The sequence below is a fragment of the Megascapheus bottae genome, chromosome 6, assembly GCF_031878675.1.
Source record: "Megascapheus bottae isolate mThoBot1 chromosome 6, mThoBot2.hap1, whole genome shotgun sequence".
NCBI classification, from domain to species: Eukaryota; Metazoa; Chordata; class Mammalia; order Rodentia; family Geomyidae; genus Megascapheus; species Megascapheus bottae.
The window spans coordinates 56,539,980-56,554,079 of NC_143514.1; the positions used below are offsets into that span (position 1 = coordinate 56,539,980).

Consider the following 14,100-nt stretch of genomic DNA (forward strand, 5'->3'; position numbering starts at 1 on the left):
GGGCTTGAGCTCAGGGCCTAAGCACTGTCCTTGGACTTTCTCAAGGCTAGAGCTCTACCACTTGAGCCTCAGCACCACTTCCAGCTTTTTTCTATGTATGTGGTACCGAGGAATCGAACCCAGGTCTTCATGCATGCTAGGCAAGCACTTTAACCACTAGGCCAAACTCCCGGCCCCTCAAGGCTATACTCTTATCACCTGATCCACAGCACCACTTCTGGCTTTTTCTGTTATGCACTACTGAGGAATAGAACCCAGAGCTCCATGCATACTAGTCAAGCACTACCACTAAGCCACATTGCCAGCCCATAAAACACTGGCTTCTGATTAAGAAACTACATACAGTTGTGAAGGTTACACAAATATATTTCAGACAATTTTGTTAGGGATGGCTTCTTGAGGAAATCTTTTTAGGATCTAAGTTACACAAAATAGGGACAGGGGGAGGGTTATTCAGGTAGAGAGGTGAGGAGAATGGTCCAAAAGAGCTTGTGGAAAAGTGTGAGGCTGAGGTGAGGGAAGAGGGGAGGAGCAGGGGTCAGTGCTATAGAATCTGGAAAAGCGACGGACTTGGGGCTGACACTGGGGCTTGGACAGGGTCTCAGAGGAAGGATTTTTGGCTACTGTTGAGGATGAGTCAATTAGGGCAGTGCCAAGGACAAGGAACCCAGATGAATAGTATAGCAGAAGTCTTGGGGCTGGTAACTTGGTGACAGCAGTAGAAAAGGCAGGCTGTTGAACAGGCTCAAGAAGCCACATGCAGTCTGGCAGCAAGTTGAATGTGAGGGTTTAGGAGGATGGTGTGTGGAAAGCTAGGTGGATGAGGAACTGTGCTTAGTGATGGGGGCGGGGCCTGGAGGAGGGGCTCTGGAGGTAGGTGTGGGATAAGAGGGCAGGACAATGGAACACCTGCAGGTAAGGCACTCAGTTGCCTATGGTCTCTGAGCTAAGAATCTCCTTGCCTGTCTCTTTACCCTCAAAGTGATTCTCTACACATGATCTGACAGTAGCCCTTGCTCCATAAAGTACTTAAGAGCAGAGCCCGATCGAGGCAGTTCCAAAGCAGCTTCTCAAGTGGAAATCTGATACTTATCGCACTTGAAAATGCTTCACAGACCATGCTTTTATTTAGCTAATCATTCAAATTTAATACTATCACGAATCATGCAATGTGTGATGTCCTTTCTCTGAGCAGTGATACATGCTCAGCACAGAAGTGGGTATAGGGACACTGAGAAACCTGGTGCTAGGTTTCACTCAACCGCCAGGATGTCTTGTGCTTTTATAATCTCAAGGCTCCTTCTAATTCTTGTCTCCCTACTCAATCACACTGAACCTTACAGGTTCCTGTTTGATGTATTTCATGCTTCCAAAACTCCTTCTCTCCATTAGGAATGCTTTTTCTGCCTTCTACAACACACCACTACTCACTCTGAAACATTTATAATTGAGCTTATTAACTTATGCGGGGAAGCTTTCCTTCCCTGTAGATGAGGTACCTACAGAATCTCCAAGATGACTCATGGCACTCTTTCCTGTAGTAACTGCTGACTTGGGTGTTTTTCTTCCCCACTTATTCTTCATTTTTATTTCTGTGTCTAGAAGTTCCATGATTTTACAATCCAGAAGGACTTACCCGATGCCACTAGAGAAGCCATAGGACCCAAGGAGTAGATCTGCTATGTGCCAAGTCACTAATGTCACAGAGGGAGAGCCCACCCCGTGACCAGTACTGGATGACCTCATGGTCCTCAGAAACATAAAATTTCTACAACCCATCCAAATTACCGATTTAGAGCCCAGACTCTGGATCCAAAAAGAACGGAGACAAAGACCTGTTTTTAAGAAATTTGATTATTCAAATTTATTACCATCAAGAATTATGCAATGATGCTGTAGTTTTTCTTAACAAATAGAAAACAGACTGTGTACAACAGTGAACTCTACAGCACTAGCATCCACAAGGTAAAAATGAATGTTTCACCCAACATTTCCAACCCTGGATTGTTGATCTTGACTTAGCCGAGCTAGATTTCGGGACCTGGGCATCCTGTCCCTCAGCTAAAACAGCTATAAACCCTTTCCCACCCCCACTTACCTATATCTAGATAGTCCTGCCTAGAGGAAGAGGCCCTCTCCCTGCCCCTCAGCAAGCCAAGATAATAAGATTATAGTACCATTGACAGAAATCCAGTAGTCTTGCCACATTGGTTTATGAGGGCATCTCAAAGAAGTGGAAAAAGAGTAATTTTCAGGGGCTTTGAAAATAGCTGCAAACCAGGGAGAAAAACCATCTGGCCCCTGCTGAGGACAGACGTGTGCTTCCAGGCCCACTGGCCTGGACCAGAAGAGCCAGCCATGCCCTGGCTTGGCCCTGAGGTGTGTGGGGCGTGGTCCATGCCCGAACTTGTGCCATTCACATAGCCAGGCAGCTGGAACCCCAGTCTGCACTGGCCATTCTGCAATGTAAGGTTCTACTGGCCCGGTGGGGCTCCCAGGTACATGTCATGGCCGCCTTGGCCATCTGAAGAAGAGGCCAGGGATGACTCTCTTTTTCTTTTTGATTTTCATGGTTGTTTTTTGTTGTTATTTTAAACCTTTGCAAACATGATGGTGATGAGGAATGCCTTGCCAGGCTCCTCCAGACATGTCTGTGGTTGTGGGCTGTTGTGAATGTTAAACACACACTGGAATAGATGACTGGGGATGTGTGTTTCCTATCGCCTCCCCGCCCACCACTGTCTGTGGGGCCTAAAAAAGGCTCTAAAGGAAAAACAAAACAAAGACTTAAAAAAAAAATTGTGTTTCCCTGCATTTGACTGAAACAAGATCTCATCTGAAAGGCTGGGAGAGCAGCCCCACTGCCTCCCGGTGCACAGCCTCGCCTCGCTCAGGCTAAAGGCCCAGCTCCACGCGAGGAACACATGTTCCCTCAGCACTTAGCCATACAAAAAAAAAACAACAAAAAAACCAGAAAACAAAGTGAGCTCCAACCCCTAGTGGCCCATTCTACAATTAAGGTTTTGCAAAAGGAAAATCAAAGAGAAGAGGCTAGACTCCCTTTGTCTATCCCAATTTAAAAAAAAATAAAAAAGGAGGCTTTGCCCCCATCCCCACCCAATGAGAAGAAGCATGAGAAACTCGGAGCTGAACAGAGAGCTTAAAGCGGGCTCCATTTGGGCCTGGTGAACAGAGCCTGACTGCCAGTCCACTTATTCGCCCAGGGTGGTCTGGGCTCTCTGATTGGTGTGGCAATGTTCCTGAAACGCAGTGATCCCTGTGGGCTGTGCTTGGCTGGCAACAGCATCCGTGCAGGAGGGCTGGACGATGTCGGTATGGCTCAGAGGAGCTGGGTCCCCTCCAGAGCCCCTCAGTGGGGGCAGCGGAGGAGAGGGAGCAGTAGTTACGTTGCATAGTGGTCAAAGCTGCCGAGGTACTCCAGGGCTGCACGGTAGCACAGCTGATACTGGTCCTGCAAGGGCAGGGAGGCTGGTCAATGGAGGCAGTGCCTACACATATCCTAAGCACGAAGCAGAGGGCTCTCATGGCCAGTGGGGTCAGAGAATGAGCTTCTATGGGATGCAGAGAACATCTGAAGGTCCACCGCTCCCTTTCCTTTCCCCGCCCCCTGTGACTACCTATAAAACATGTTCAGCTCCACCCCATAAGGACTGCTGTGTCCAAACCCACCACAGAACCAGCCCACTAGTTTTCAGTCCTGAGCTACAGAATGAACACATCTTGCTTGTCTTCACTGCACCTGAGGTAGGACAGGCAATGCTAACATGCCTGTCACATAAACACATGTGCCTAGAGATGTCTGTCTAGCCAAGTGTCTCGAGGATGGTTGTGGGCTGCATACCTCTGTCTGCACCATTGCAGGACGCTGTGTGCGCAGGGTCTTCACGGTCTGGAACATGTCAACCACACCCTCGTATCGCATGCGCTCCAGGACAATACTCAGCGTGATGAATACTCCGGTGCGGCCCACACCAGCACTGTTTAGGGAACAACTGGGTCAGGAGGCCTGCTTGCGTGAGGCAGCAGTCTGCCAGGCCTTTGGGATCACGTTCCAGCCCCGGCCCTTCATGGGATCAGGCTTACCTGCAGTGCACTGTAATGGGCCCATCCTGCCCGAACTGCTCCTTGGTCTTGTGCACCTGCCCAATGAAGTCGATGAAGCCCTCACCGGTCTTGGGCACACCTTGCTCCGGCCAGTCTGTGAACTGGAACTGCCGGATTGTCCTTGATTGCCCATCCTGAGAGACGTGGGCAGGGAACAGATTGAAGGTTTAGTGCCTTCGGCTACAGCCTCTCTAGGCTGAAAAGTACAGCAACACATGTACCAATAAGCTATGCCACAGCCCCAAACCCGTACCCCCACCTTAGATTCAGACAGGGATCCTGTGGGCAGACTCTGTCCCACATATGATCAGATGGTGTGACAGACACCTTTGTGTCAACAGGCATAAGTAACTCTCAACACTCACCCGGGCATCTGTGACCTTGAACTCACGCAGGATATACTGGGGCATGTTGTATTCAGCCATTGGGTCAACAACAAAGTACTGGTAGCGAGCGGAGCGCTCTGCTGGCCAGTACTGGTGGCACTTCTCCTGTGAACAGAGTGCCCGGCCCCCATGATCAGGTAGGGAGAACAGTGGAAGGGAGTGCAGGACTCCGGGGTAGGATTCCAGAGGAGGTGAAGGGTAGGGTCTGAGGCTATGCCGATGGTATGGAAGGAGAGAGGAGTAAAAGGGGCATCTTTCTCAAGGGTAGCTGGTGTCTTCCCAGGAATGAAAAGGGCCCTGGGGGGAGGGGTGGGCTCACCCTGCCCATCTCCCGAAGCTTGGTCAGCATGACGATGATGGTGGAATTGTGCTCCCATAGCATGCGCCAGAAGTCCTCGGTGCTCTCTGCCAGAGGCCCCTGGGTAGCTATGTAGGCCTTCTGTTGTCTGGGTGAACATAAGACTGCATATGCTGGAGGTGCTGCTGCCCCCGACCTCCCTCGAGAATGCCTGGCCCCTTGGGGTTCTGCTTTGAGATCCCCTCCTCCAATATGCCCTCACTGTTTGTTCTACCCAGCTAGCCCCTCTGGTCTTTGGTCCGACCCTACTCTGCTGCCATCCCACCAGCAAGGAGCATCATGGTACAAGGACACGCATGCTGACCTATAGCCATCCAGGAAACTGGCATTGATGTAGTCAGAACCCTCCACACCACGGATCGGCTGCAGACACACCCGGGTCAGTTCATAAGGCATGATGTTGACCAGGCGGTTCTTGAACTTGTTACATGGCAGATTGGCACTAATGAAGCGAGATGTGTGGGCTTTGGAGCTGGCCAACAGCTGTTAAGAGGAAGGGACTGGTAAGCCTGGCCTCCTGGGAGGCATCATTTCCCTGACCCAGCCCAAGCCCTTGAGGTTAAGGAGGTCCACCAAGCCTTACCTTGAACTCAAGTTCCATGGCAGTCACACTCTCCCCAGGAGGTACTTGGCCTAGCTTCTGGATGTGGGCATACAGGTTACGGGCGGGCACTTCTGTGTGCCCACATGTGGCAGCCTCTAACAAGGCCTCATGAATGAACACATACTGGTCTTCTGTCTGCACCATGTAGTTCCTCTGTGATCGCATGCATGTCACATGGCCATAGATGTCCACTGTCTTCTCATGCTTCATCCGCTCCAGCATGGCGTCAATAACGATGAAGCAGCCTGTGCGGCCCACACCGGCACTGCGGGACATGGGCTTAGCTTGGGGCACTGCTCCCCACCTCCCACCCTACCCCATTCGGTGGCACTGTGCCTTCTCACCTGCAGTGCACCACCATGGGCCCTGCATCGAGGGGGTTGAACGCCTTGACCCGTCGTAGGAAGGCCAAGATTGGAGTTGGGTACTCGGGAACCCCATGGTCTGGCCAGGCCATGAACTGGAATTGACGCAGCTCCCGCTTCTCACTGGAGCCACTCTGGACAGTAAAGGTGGGAGACAGGAAGTGACTAGAAGTCTGCCTGCCATGACCCAGGGCAGAACTGATCACTCACTGGGACCCGACTCTCTTCCCCCTGCTCAGACGGACCCCTGAAGGAGGTGTGGCACTTTCCCTGTAATGCAGTCTGTCATGTCACACTCTCCTCTCACTTCCTGGGACAGCGCCCCATCCCAGTCCACTGTCCTTGCAAGGCTGCAGTGAAAGAGGAGTTTCAGGGCCCCCGGGCCCATACCTTATGGAGGGCAAAGGTGCGCATGGTGTAGGTGGCCAGCTCCACTGTGTCCAGCAGGGACACCTGAATGAGGCCGTAGGTCTCAGTGCCACGGGCTGGCCAATACTGATCACACTTCACCTGCGAGGGACAAAGAGAGCAGGGGGCAGAGGGGACATGAAAATGCTGGAGGGTGCTCAAACACTGGCAAAAGCAGAGTGTAAACACTACCAGATCTGGCTACTTCCATCTTTCAGATGCGCCATCTCTCTCTCCATCACCAAGCTTCGCCAGTGTGTCACTAACTGCCCTCACTGGTGGAATGGGGCCATAATTGAAAATTATTTATTCAAGACCAGATCGCACCAGGCACATTTTCTGCCAAATTTACCCATAACGTTTATGCCCCATTTTCAAGCTCTGTAAATTTTATGTTCCAGTCAATGCTTTGCAGTGCAAAGGCAGATAACAGCAGCTCTTCTTCCTAATTAACTTAGGAGATGTGTTAATGCCTCAGGAATACTCTAGCATCTGGGGAACATGTGAATACCTCGAACATGGCGGCAAATGGGGATCATATTAGCATTCCAGAAAATGATAGCATTTGGTGAAACATATAAACATCCCAGGAACCTAAGAACATCTGGGGAATATGCCACCCCCCACCCCAGCACCTGATGATACCAGTACTTTGGGAATATAATCACATTAGGAAAACAATAGGATGTGGGGGATTCCTTGAGGAACTGAGGAATTTCTGTCCACAGGGGCAGAGGAGAGTGTCCAACGTCACTTGGTGACTGCGTTATTTCTCATCCACCTCCTAGCAGGGACGCTAAATCTCACCCGGGACTTTTCTTCCAGCCGTGTCATCATGACAACAGTGGCTGTGCGTTGTTCCCACACCATCCTCCAAAAGTCGCCCATGGTCTCGGGCAGTGGGCCCTGTGTGGCAATGTAGGCATTTTGCTTGCGATAGCCATCAATGTAGTTGGCATTGATGTAGTCACTCCCAGGAACCCCTGCAGAGTTGGAAAAGGACATGGAGAACATTAACGTAGGGTCCCGAGGCCCATCCACCAGGCCTCTGTGCACCCGGGAGTACGGTGTCTTCTACAGTGAGTTGTTACCCCAGTGAAAAGGAGGGAAACAGGGAGGTGGGAGAGGGTGCCGCCCCCTTGGCTCACCATCGATGGAGGTGAGGATGACTCGAGAGTGGTCATAGGCGATGACATTTGCGTAGCGGTTCTTGGGCTTGTTCACTTCCAGGTTGGAATTCTCCCATGTGAACTGCTGTCCTGGGTCAATGGACTGCCAAAAGTTGAAGAAGCAGGTGAGGTAAGGGACAAGAAACTACCCTTGGAAACCCTGGTACCTGGGACGTGCTCAGTCATCCCTCTGCAGGCCACACTACCCTCTACCCATGGTGCTAATGAGGCTGAGCAGCCCCTCCTCATAGCCACAAAGAGGATAGGTCAGATATAGAATGTGACAGATAACAACTCTGACCAAGCACCAAATCCCCTCATCTGATTAGAGCGGTCAGGGATGGGGGGGCTATGGAAAGGACACTGAGCTCAGCTAGTGAAATGGGCAGATAGCACAGTCCAGCTACTTGGGCCACGTTGGAAACTGATGATGGCTCTGGACACTGTGCACCTTTGCAGCTCTGTTCCAACTCTTGGACTATTCCTTGTCCATCTGCTCCTCTGACCTGCCCTTCCTACAGGTAGGACACTGCCTATTTCTGATTCTTCTCAGTTACGACTCTTCCCAGGTGGCCCTTACTGCTGACAGAATTCTTACATTTGTCTGCTGGAGCGGTCATTTGAGTATCTGGAAGCTGCCTAGACATCATCTCACCAGGGGGTCTTAACTTCTGTCTCAATCCATTTTTCCTTCCCACCCGCTGGTCCTGGAGCTTAAACTTTAGGCTTGGGTGCTGTCTCTGAGCTTCTTTTGCTCAAGGCTAGTGGCCTACCACTTGAGCCACAGGGCTACTACTGGCTTTTTCTGGGTACTTTATTGGAGGTAAGTGTCTCATGGGCATTCTTGCCCGGGCTGATTTTGAACCACAATCCTCAGATATCGGCCTCTTGAGTAATTTAGGATTATAAGCATAAGCCACTAGTGCTTGGCTCAATTCTATTTTATTTTTTTTTTGACAGTTCTGGAGCTTGAACTCAAGGCCAAGGCACTGACCCTGAGCTTCTTTTGCTCAAGGCTAGCACTTTTATCACTTGAGCTACAGTGCCAATTTCAGTCTTTTCTGTTTATGTGGTACTGAGGAATCAAACCCAGGGGTTCATGTGTGCTAGGCAAGCACTCTACCACTAGGCCACATTCCCAGCCACATTCCACTTTTTTTTTTTTTTGGTGGGTCATGGGGCTTGAACTCGGCCTGGGCACTTTCTCTTAGCTCTCCAGCTAAAGGGTATAGCCCCACCCTTGAGCCATAGCCCCACTTCCCATTTTCTAGAGGTTAACTGAAGAGTCTCAGGTCATTTTGTGCCCTGGCTGGCTTTGAACTTTGATCCTCAGATCTCAGTCTCCTGAATAGCTAGGAATACAGGCATGAGCCACTGCCCCTGGCTCACATTCCACTTCTAAAGTCAAGTTCATTAGTTTCTCCTCTGCACCTGGTGTTATTGGTAGGTCTTCTCAGTAGAGGGCACAATCATCTATTTACTCTGAAGCTCAGGCCAGTAGCTGTAAGTCCACCTCATGATCTCTGTATCTCTATCCATCACTCACCATATCTAGTGCTATCCCTTTTAACTCTCTTCAACCTGCCATAGCTGCCCTTGGCTTTCCACCTAATTCAGGCTTGGCATCTCCCTGCCTCTTTTCTCTTGCTCTACTTCAACCCATTCTGGCCTATGGCCAGGACAATCCTTTGAAAATGCAGATTTGAACATCAATTTTCTGCTTAAAAGCCTCTATATGTTAGTCATGGCCTCAAAGAACAGAAATGGTAAGAGCTAAGTCTTAGTTGGCACTGTTAAAAGCACTCTCATACATTCCCTCATCTAATTCTCAAGAGGGAGGCTCAGTTGTTATCCTCATTTTACAGATGGATATAACCACAGTTCTCTGCATAGCACTCACTCTTCATATTTTGGCCCCAGCCTTGTTACGTTCCATGGGATGGAGCTACTGCTTCCATGAGATCTCCAGGAACGCACCCACACTCAAGCTGCTTCAGTGTTCTCAGCCTCTTCCTTTTGCATGTCAGGAAAGTTTAATCTATCTATCTATCTATCTATCTATCTATCTATCTATCTATCTATCTATCTATATCTATCCATCCATCCATCCATCCATCTATATGAATGATATATTGGGGCAGATTTTCAATCACACATTCCATGCTGATTACCTGTTTGCCCATGTTTATCCACTAAGTCTCTGAAGACATTTGTCTCCATATTCCCAGAACATTAACATTAACTGAGCTATGGAAACCTGGCTGAGGAAGAGCCCACAGATGCCTTAGGTGGGCAGAGAAAGCTGGTATTTAGAGGTATTGTAAGGAAAGCTTAGATTAGAGAGAAATGAGCAGTGAGAAATGAGGGGTATCTGTGAGTAGAGACCCTGTAAGTCTGCAGTAGGTATAGCCCCATCAAATGGGCAGGGATAGGACATGACACAGGTTAAGAGTAGAAGACAAGGAGGCTTCCTAGACAGACAAAGAGCTAAAAACAGGTCCCAAGTTGCTTCATTACTGCAGCAAGGCTATAGCTGAACAGGATTTATTGTGTATTCTACAGTAGAAGGCAAAAGTTTGTGTAGCAAATATGCTCATTCATATATCCACCAAGGTTTAACTTCCTCTTGGCTAACCAACTTTGCTATCTACTTTGTATGGCCCTTTGGAGGGCTAAGAATATAGCCGCTAAGACTGGACATCTGACTGGAAAGCCAGAAAAACCCTAGAATGACTGGGTCCAACCTTCATTGTTTGTGGTTTTTTTAGTGGGTGTGGGGGTGTCAGTCATAGAGCTTGATTTCACCATCTCTGAGCTTTTCTGCTCAAGGATAGTGCTCTACCACTTTTGAGCCAAGCTCCACGAGCAGTTTTCTGGTAGTTAGCTGAAGGTAAGTCTCGTGGACTTTCTTCTCTGGGCTGGCTTTGCTGAGAACCCTCATATCCTGAAGTCTGAGGCCCCAGCAAGTGGAAGTCAAGGCCCCAGTAGCAAGTCTCAAGTCTCATCTGTGAGCTGTGATATCTGGAATGGACATGTGGGCACAGGTGAGTGGCTGCTAACAGGGTTGAAGCTGGGCTTGTAGCATACCTACTGGGGAGAGCTATCACCATAGGAAGCTCAGTGACACTGATATTTCAGGCAATGAGAGAATGGATAGAACTCATGAAAGTATAGGGCACTGGGTGTCAGGCCGACACAGGCTGGAATCCTGGCTCTATTACTCATCAGTTGTTTGCCCCTCCTCCAGACCTATAAAATGGGAGAACAATAGTACCATTTCAGTAGTCTGTAGGGAGGAGATGCCCAGTGCCTAGCTGGTGCCCAGAGGTTGGTGAAATAACCTCTTAGAGGCCAGTATCTAGCACACATCTGAGCTCTAGCAAACCACCTTCTGTAGCATCTCTTAGGGGTGATCAAAGGGTCCTTGCAAGCCCTTGGCTGGGCCCAATACCTAGAATCACCAGTTCCCCCAGCTGAAACTTGGTGCTGTTGACTGTCCTCATGCGTACCAGGAAAACCTGGAGCCCCAGTCCTAGCTTGGATCTGGGACAAGACAGGAACTGGTTACTGACTAGGTCCAGGTCAATCACACTGTGAGAGTGGGGACTAAGGGTGTCTCACCTCATACTCCTGAGAGAACTTGAGGCCGTCATTGGCTTTCAGGCGTTCAATGTTGTCTGCTAAGTCAGTGATAGGGATGGGAGGATGGTCACGCATACCTGGGGGGGGGGGTAGGGCACAGGAAAATAGGATTAGCATGACACCTGAGCAAGATGGTAGAGACAGCCCCAATGTATGTATGTGCAAATGTGAATATGGGTGACCATGGAGCACTGGTGGAGCACTCAGCACTGGTGGCATGGAGATAGCAGCACATGCGGCAACAAGGATGGCAGTACACATGGTGGCTGGGGCGTGGCAGATGTGTGTGCTGTTAGCACATGGGAGCATGTCTAGGTGACACACTGCTGAGTGAGGGCAACAGGGTTCAGCCTGGCAGGTCTGCTCAAGAGGAATAAGAGGCTTCGTCCCTCCCAGGCTGGGGCTGGAAGCCCAAGTCATCAGCAGCTGAAAGGATGGAAGCTGGATTTCCACTACATCTGCCCAGAGATGGCCGCCTGCCCCTCACTGGCATCAGTTACCATGGGAGACTTGGTGACATTGTCTTTCCAGGCAATGACTATGTTGATGAAATGGCCACTAACTATAGACAATGACAGTGTGACACAGAGATACATAGAGAGAGAAGCAAATGAAGAAGAAGACTGGAGACACAGAGCCAAGAAGACAGGAGGCAGACAGGTGTCAGAATGAGACTAAAGGTGGCAGAAGCAAAGAGGCAAGGAGATAGAGCCAGAGGGAGAGAAAAGGGACTGGAGGAAGCAGGTGGGCAGAGGAACAAAGAGAGGAGGAGACAGCCAGGAGAGAGGAGAGAAGAGATAAAGGTGGGAAAAAGCGAGGAACTGAGAAAGCAGAGGGGAAATGGGGTGAGAGTAGAGTAGAAACAGACATGGAAGCCAAAGTTTCCCCAAACACGGGAACTTTGAAAACTAACTTGAGATATTCGGGCAACTGGGGGCACTGGAACCTGTAGAGAAAACAAACCAGAAAAACAATAGGGGTAGAGAAAAGAGCTGGGTTGCCTTTTCTGGTCACTGGGATGTGAGATCAGACAGTGCAGGGGCTGGGGTCTGTGGAGGGGGTTGGGCAGTGAAGGAGGAGGAACTGGGGGCTGTGGGTCAGGACAGGTCCCCTTGTTGCTCAGAAGCACCGACTGATTTCTCACCTTGAGAGTGAGTTTTCCAAACACAGACTTGGGTGGCCTCTTAGGGCTTTTCACATGACCTTTTGCAAAGTCCAAAGTAAACTCTTGTCCCTTTTGCTATCAAAACTTGGCCTTGGGTATTTTCAGATAACTTTCATATTGAAAATTAGGGAAGGGCTGGGAATATGACTTAGTGGTAGAGTGGTTGCTTAGAGTGCATAAAGCCCTGGGTTGGGCTCCTCAGTACCACATAAACAGAAAAGGCCAGGAGTGATGGCTGTGGCTTAAGTGCTAGAGTGCCCGGCCCTAGATTAAGTCCTAGGGCTGACAAAAAAAAAATAATTAGGGAAATCTTTTTTTCATTTCCTATCCCTCTCCTCTCTTCCTAAGTACTCGCCCACTGTCTATACATCTCGCCATCCCCTGCAAGGTCTTGAGGGCCAGAGCCACTGGTTCTTCTCTACTTGAGCTCACTTGGTCCCTCGTCTTCCTTGTGTAGCTCTTCCCAGCTCTAGCTTCACAGACACCTATTTGCCATGTGTCCATATCTTTGCCTGGCAGCTGGAACTCAGGGCCTCGGCTCTGTCTCTGATCTCTGTGCTCAAGGCTAGAATCTACCACTTTAGCCACAGAGCCACTTCTGCTTTTCTGTTTATGTGGTACTGAGGAATCAAATCTAGGGCTTCATGCACACTAGGTAACCACTCTACCACTAAGCCACGTTGCCAGCCTCTCATCCATCCTTCATTAACCCTGTTCACCACCTTCCTCCTTGGGCTCCCTTTTGGCTCGTGCCCGGGAGAGTGTGTCTCTTTTGGGTTTTGACCCGAGTCCTCCTTGGCACCTCTCATACTGATGGTTTCAGCACTGCTGTCAGTGAAGAGGTTGGTACCCACAGACTTCCTATCATGTAGAAGCTCCTATCCCATTCCTCAGCCAGCAGCCCCCAAAGCATCCTATATCTCTGTGTGAACTCTGGATGGATCCCAATGCCCTCATCCTTCCATCCCCACTGCCACCTTGTACCTACCAGCCTAGGCCAATAGCCTTGTCTCCCTTCCCTAGTTTCTCTTCTTTCAACCCATTTGCCACAGAGCAGCCAGCACAATAGCATAATTCTAACACAGCAGCCCCCCTGCTAGAGATCTCCCATGTCTCCCTGGGACTCGCAGGAGGAAGTCTAAATGTCTCAGGACCTTCCGTTAAACCCCTCAGTCATCTCTTGGTTCAGTAACCCTGGCCCCTACTCCAATGTTGCAGGAACACTCAAGGGATGACAACTTGATGTACATACAGTAACTCTACCTGGAGGACTACCTTCTACCCTTTCCCTGAAAATGGCCTATGTGGCCTGGCACGTCCCTGGACTGGTTCTCCAGCTCCCCCTTTCCTACCATGCAGATACTTGGATTCCTTGCAGATCTAGTCATGCCAAATTATAATAATCTGCTAGGTCTGTGGCGGCACAGCTGCAAGACATGAACTGTCACCAGGTTGTGAGGAAGCCCAGGGCATATGAAGAAGCTGTGCAGCGATGTCCTGCTGATAGCCTAACCAGGTTTATAGGTGCTCATCAAATAAACATTGCCTAAATGGTTTTACCATCGACAGGTTAGTGAACTTTCCCGATGGAAGGCCAGAAAGTCAATAAGACTTTGCAGTCATCAGCTATCTCTTCCATCCTTCATAGCAAATGTCCTCAGAAAGTAATAGATGTGCCAGTGTTCCAGCAAAACCTTGTTTCAGAAATACATAGTGGGACATAGTTGGCCATCAGCCATAATTTCCCAGTCCCTCCCTGGTTTGAATGGTTCTATCTCCTAGCCTTGAAGTCTTCCGGCTGAGGGCCCAGACATTTGGGAATAGAGACAAAGCTCCTGCTGCGCCCTGTCTGATTCCTGACTCATAGGAAATGTAAAA

General features: G+C 49.7%; 1 protein-coding gene across 1 annotated transcript in view; it reads right to left on the reverse strand.

Annotated features, from left to right (window-relative positions):
• Window positions 1-1,838: 1,838 nt before the first annotated feature.
• Window positions 1,839-14,100, reverse strand: part of Ptprf (protein tyrosine phosphatase receptor type F) — a 90,235-nt gene continuing 77,973 nt past the window's right edge. Inside the window, exons 24-36 of the mRNA XM_090335039.1 lie at window positions 11,971-12,003; window positions 11,037-11,134; window positions 7,395-7,518; window positions 7,054-7,229; window positions 6,229-6,348; window positions 5,818-5,972; window positions 5,453-5,738; window positions 5,174-5,352; window positions 4,831-4,957; window positions 4,491-4,616; window positions 4,105-4,259; window positions 3,863-3,998; window positions 1,839-3,472 (exon numbers count right to left, since the gene is read on the reverse strand). Coding sequence (XP_090191165.1) covers window positions 3,404-3,472; window positions 3,863-3,998; window positions 4,105-4,259; window positions 4,491-4,616; window positions 4,831-4,957; window positions 5,174-5,352; window positions 5,453-5,738; window positions 5,818-5,972; window positions 6,229-6,348; window positions 7,054-7,229; window positions 7,395-7,518; window positions 11,037-11,134; window positions 11,971-12,003 — 1,784 coding nt within the window. The 3' untranslated portion in view covers window positions 1,839-3,403. The remainder of the gene's footprint in view (window positions 3,473-3,862; window positions 3,999-4,104; window positions 4,260-4,490; window positions 4,617-4,830; window positions 4,958-5,173; window positions 5,353-5,452; window positions 5,739-5,817; window positions 5,973-6,228; window positions 6,349-7,053; window positions 7,230-7,394; window positions 7,519-11,036; window positions 11,135-11,970; window positions 12,004-14,100) is intronic.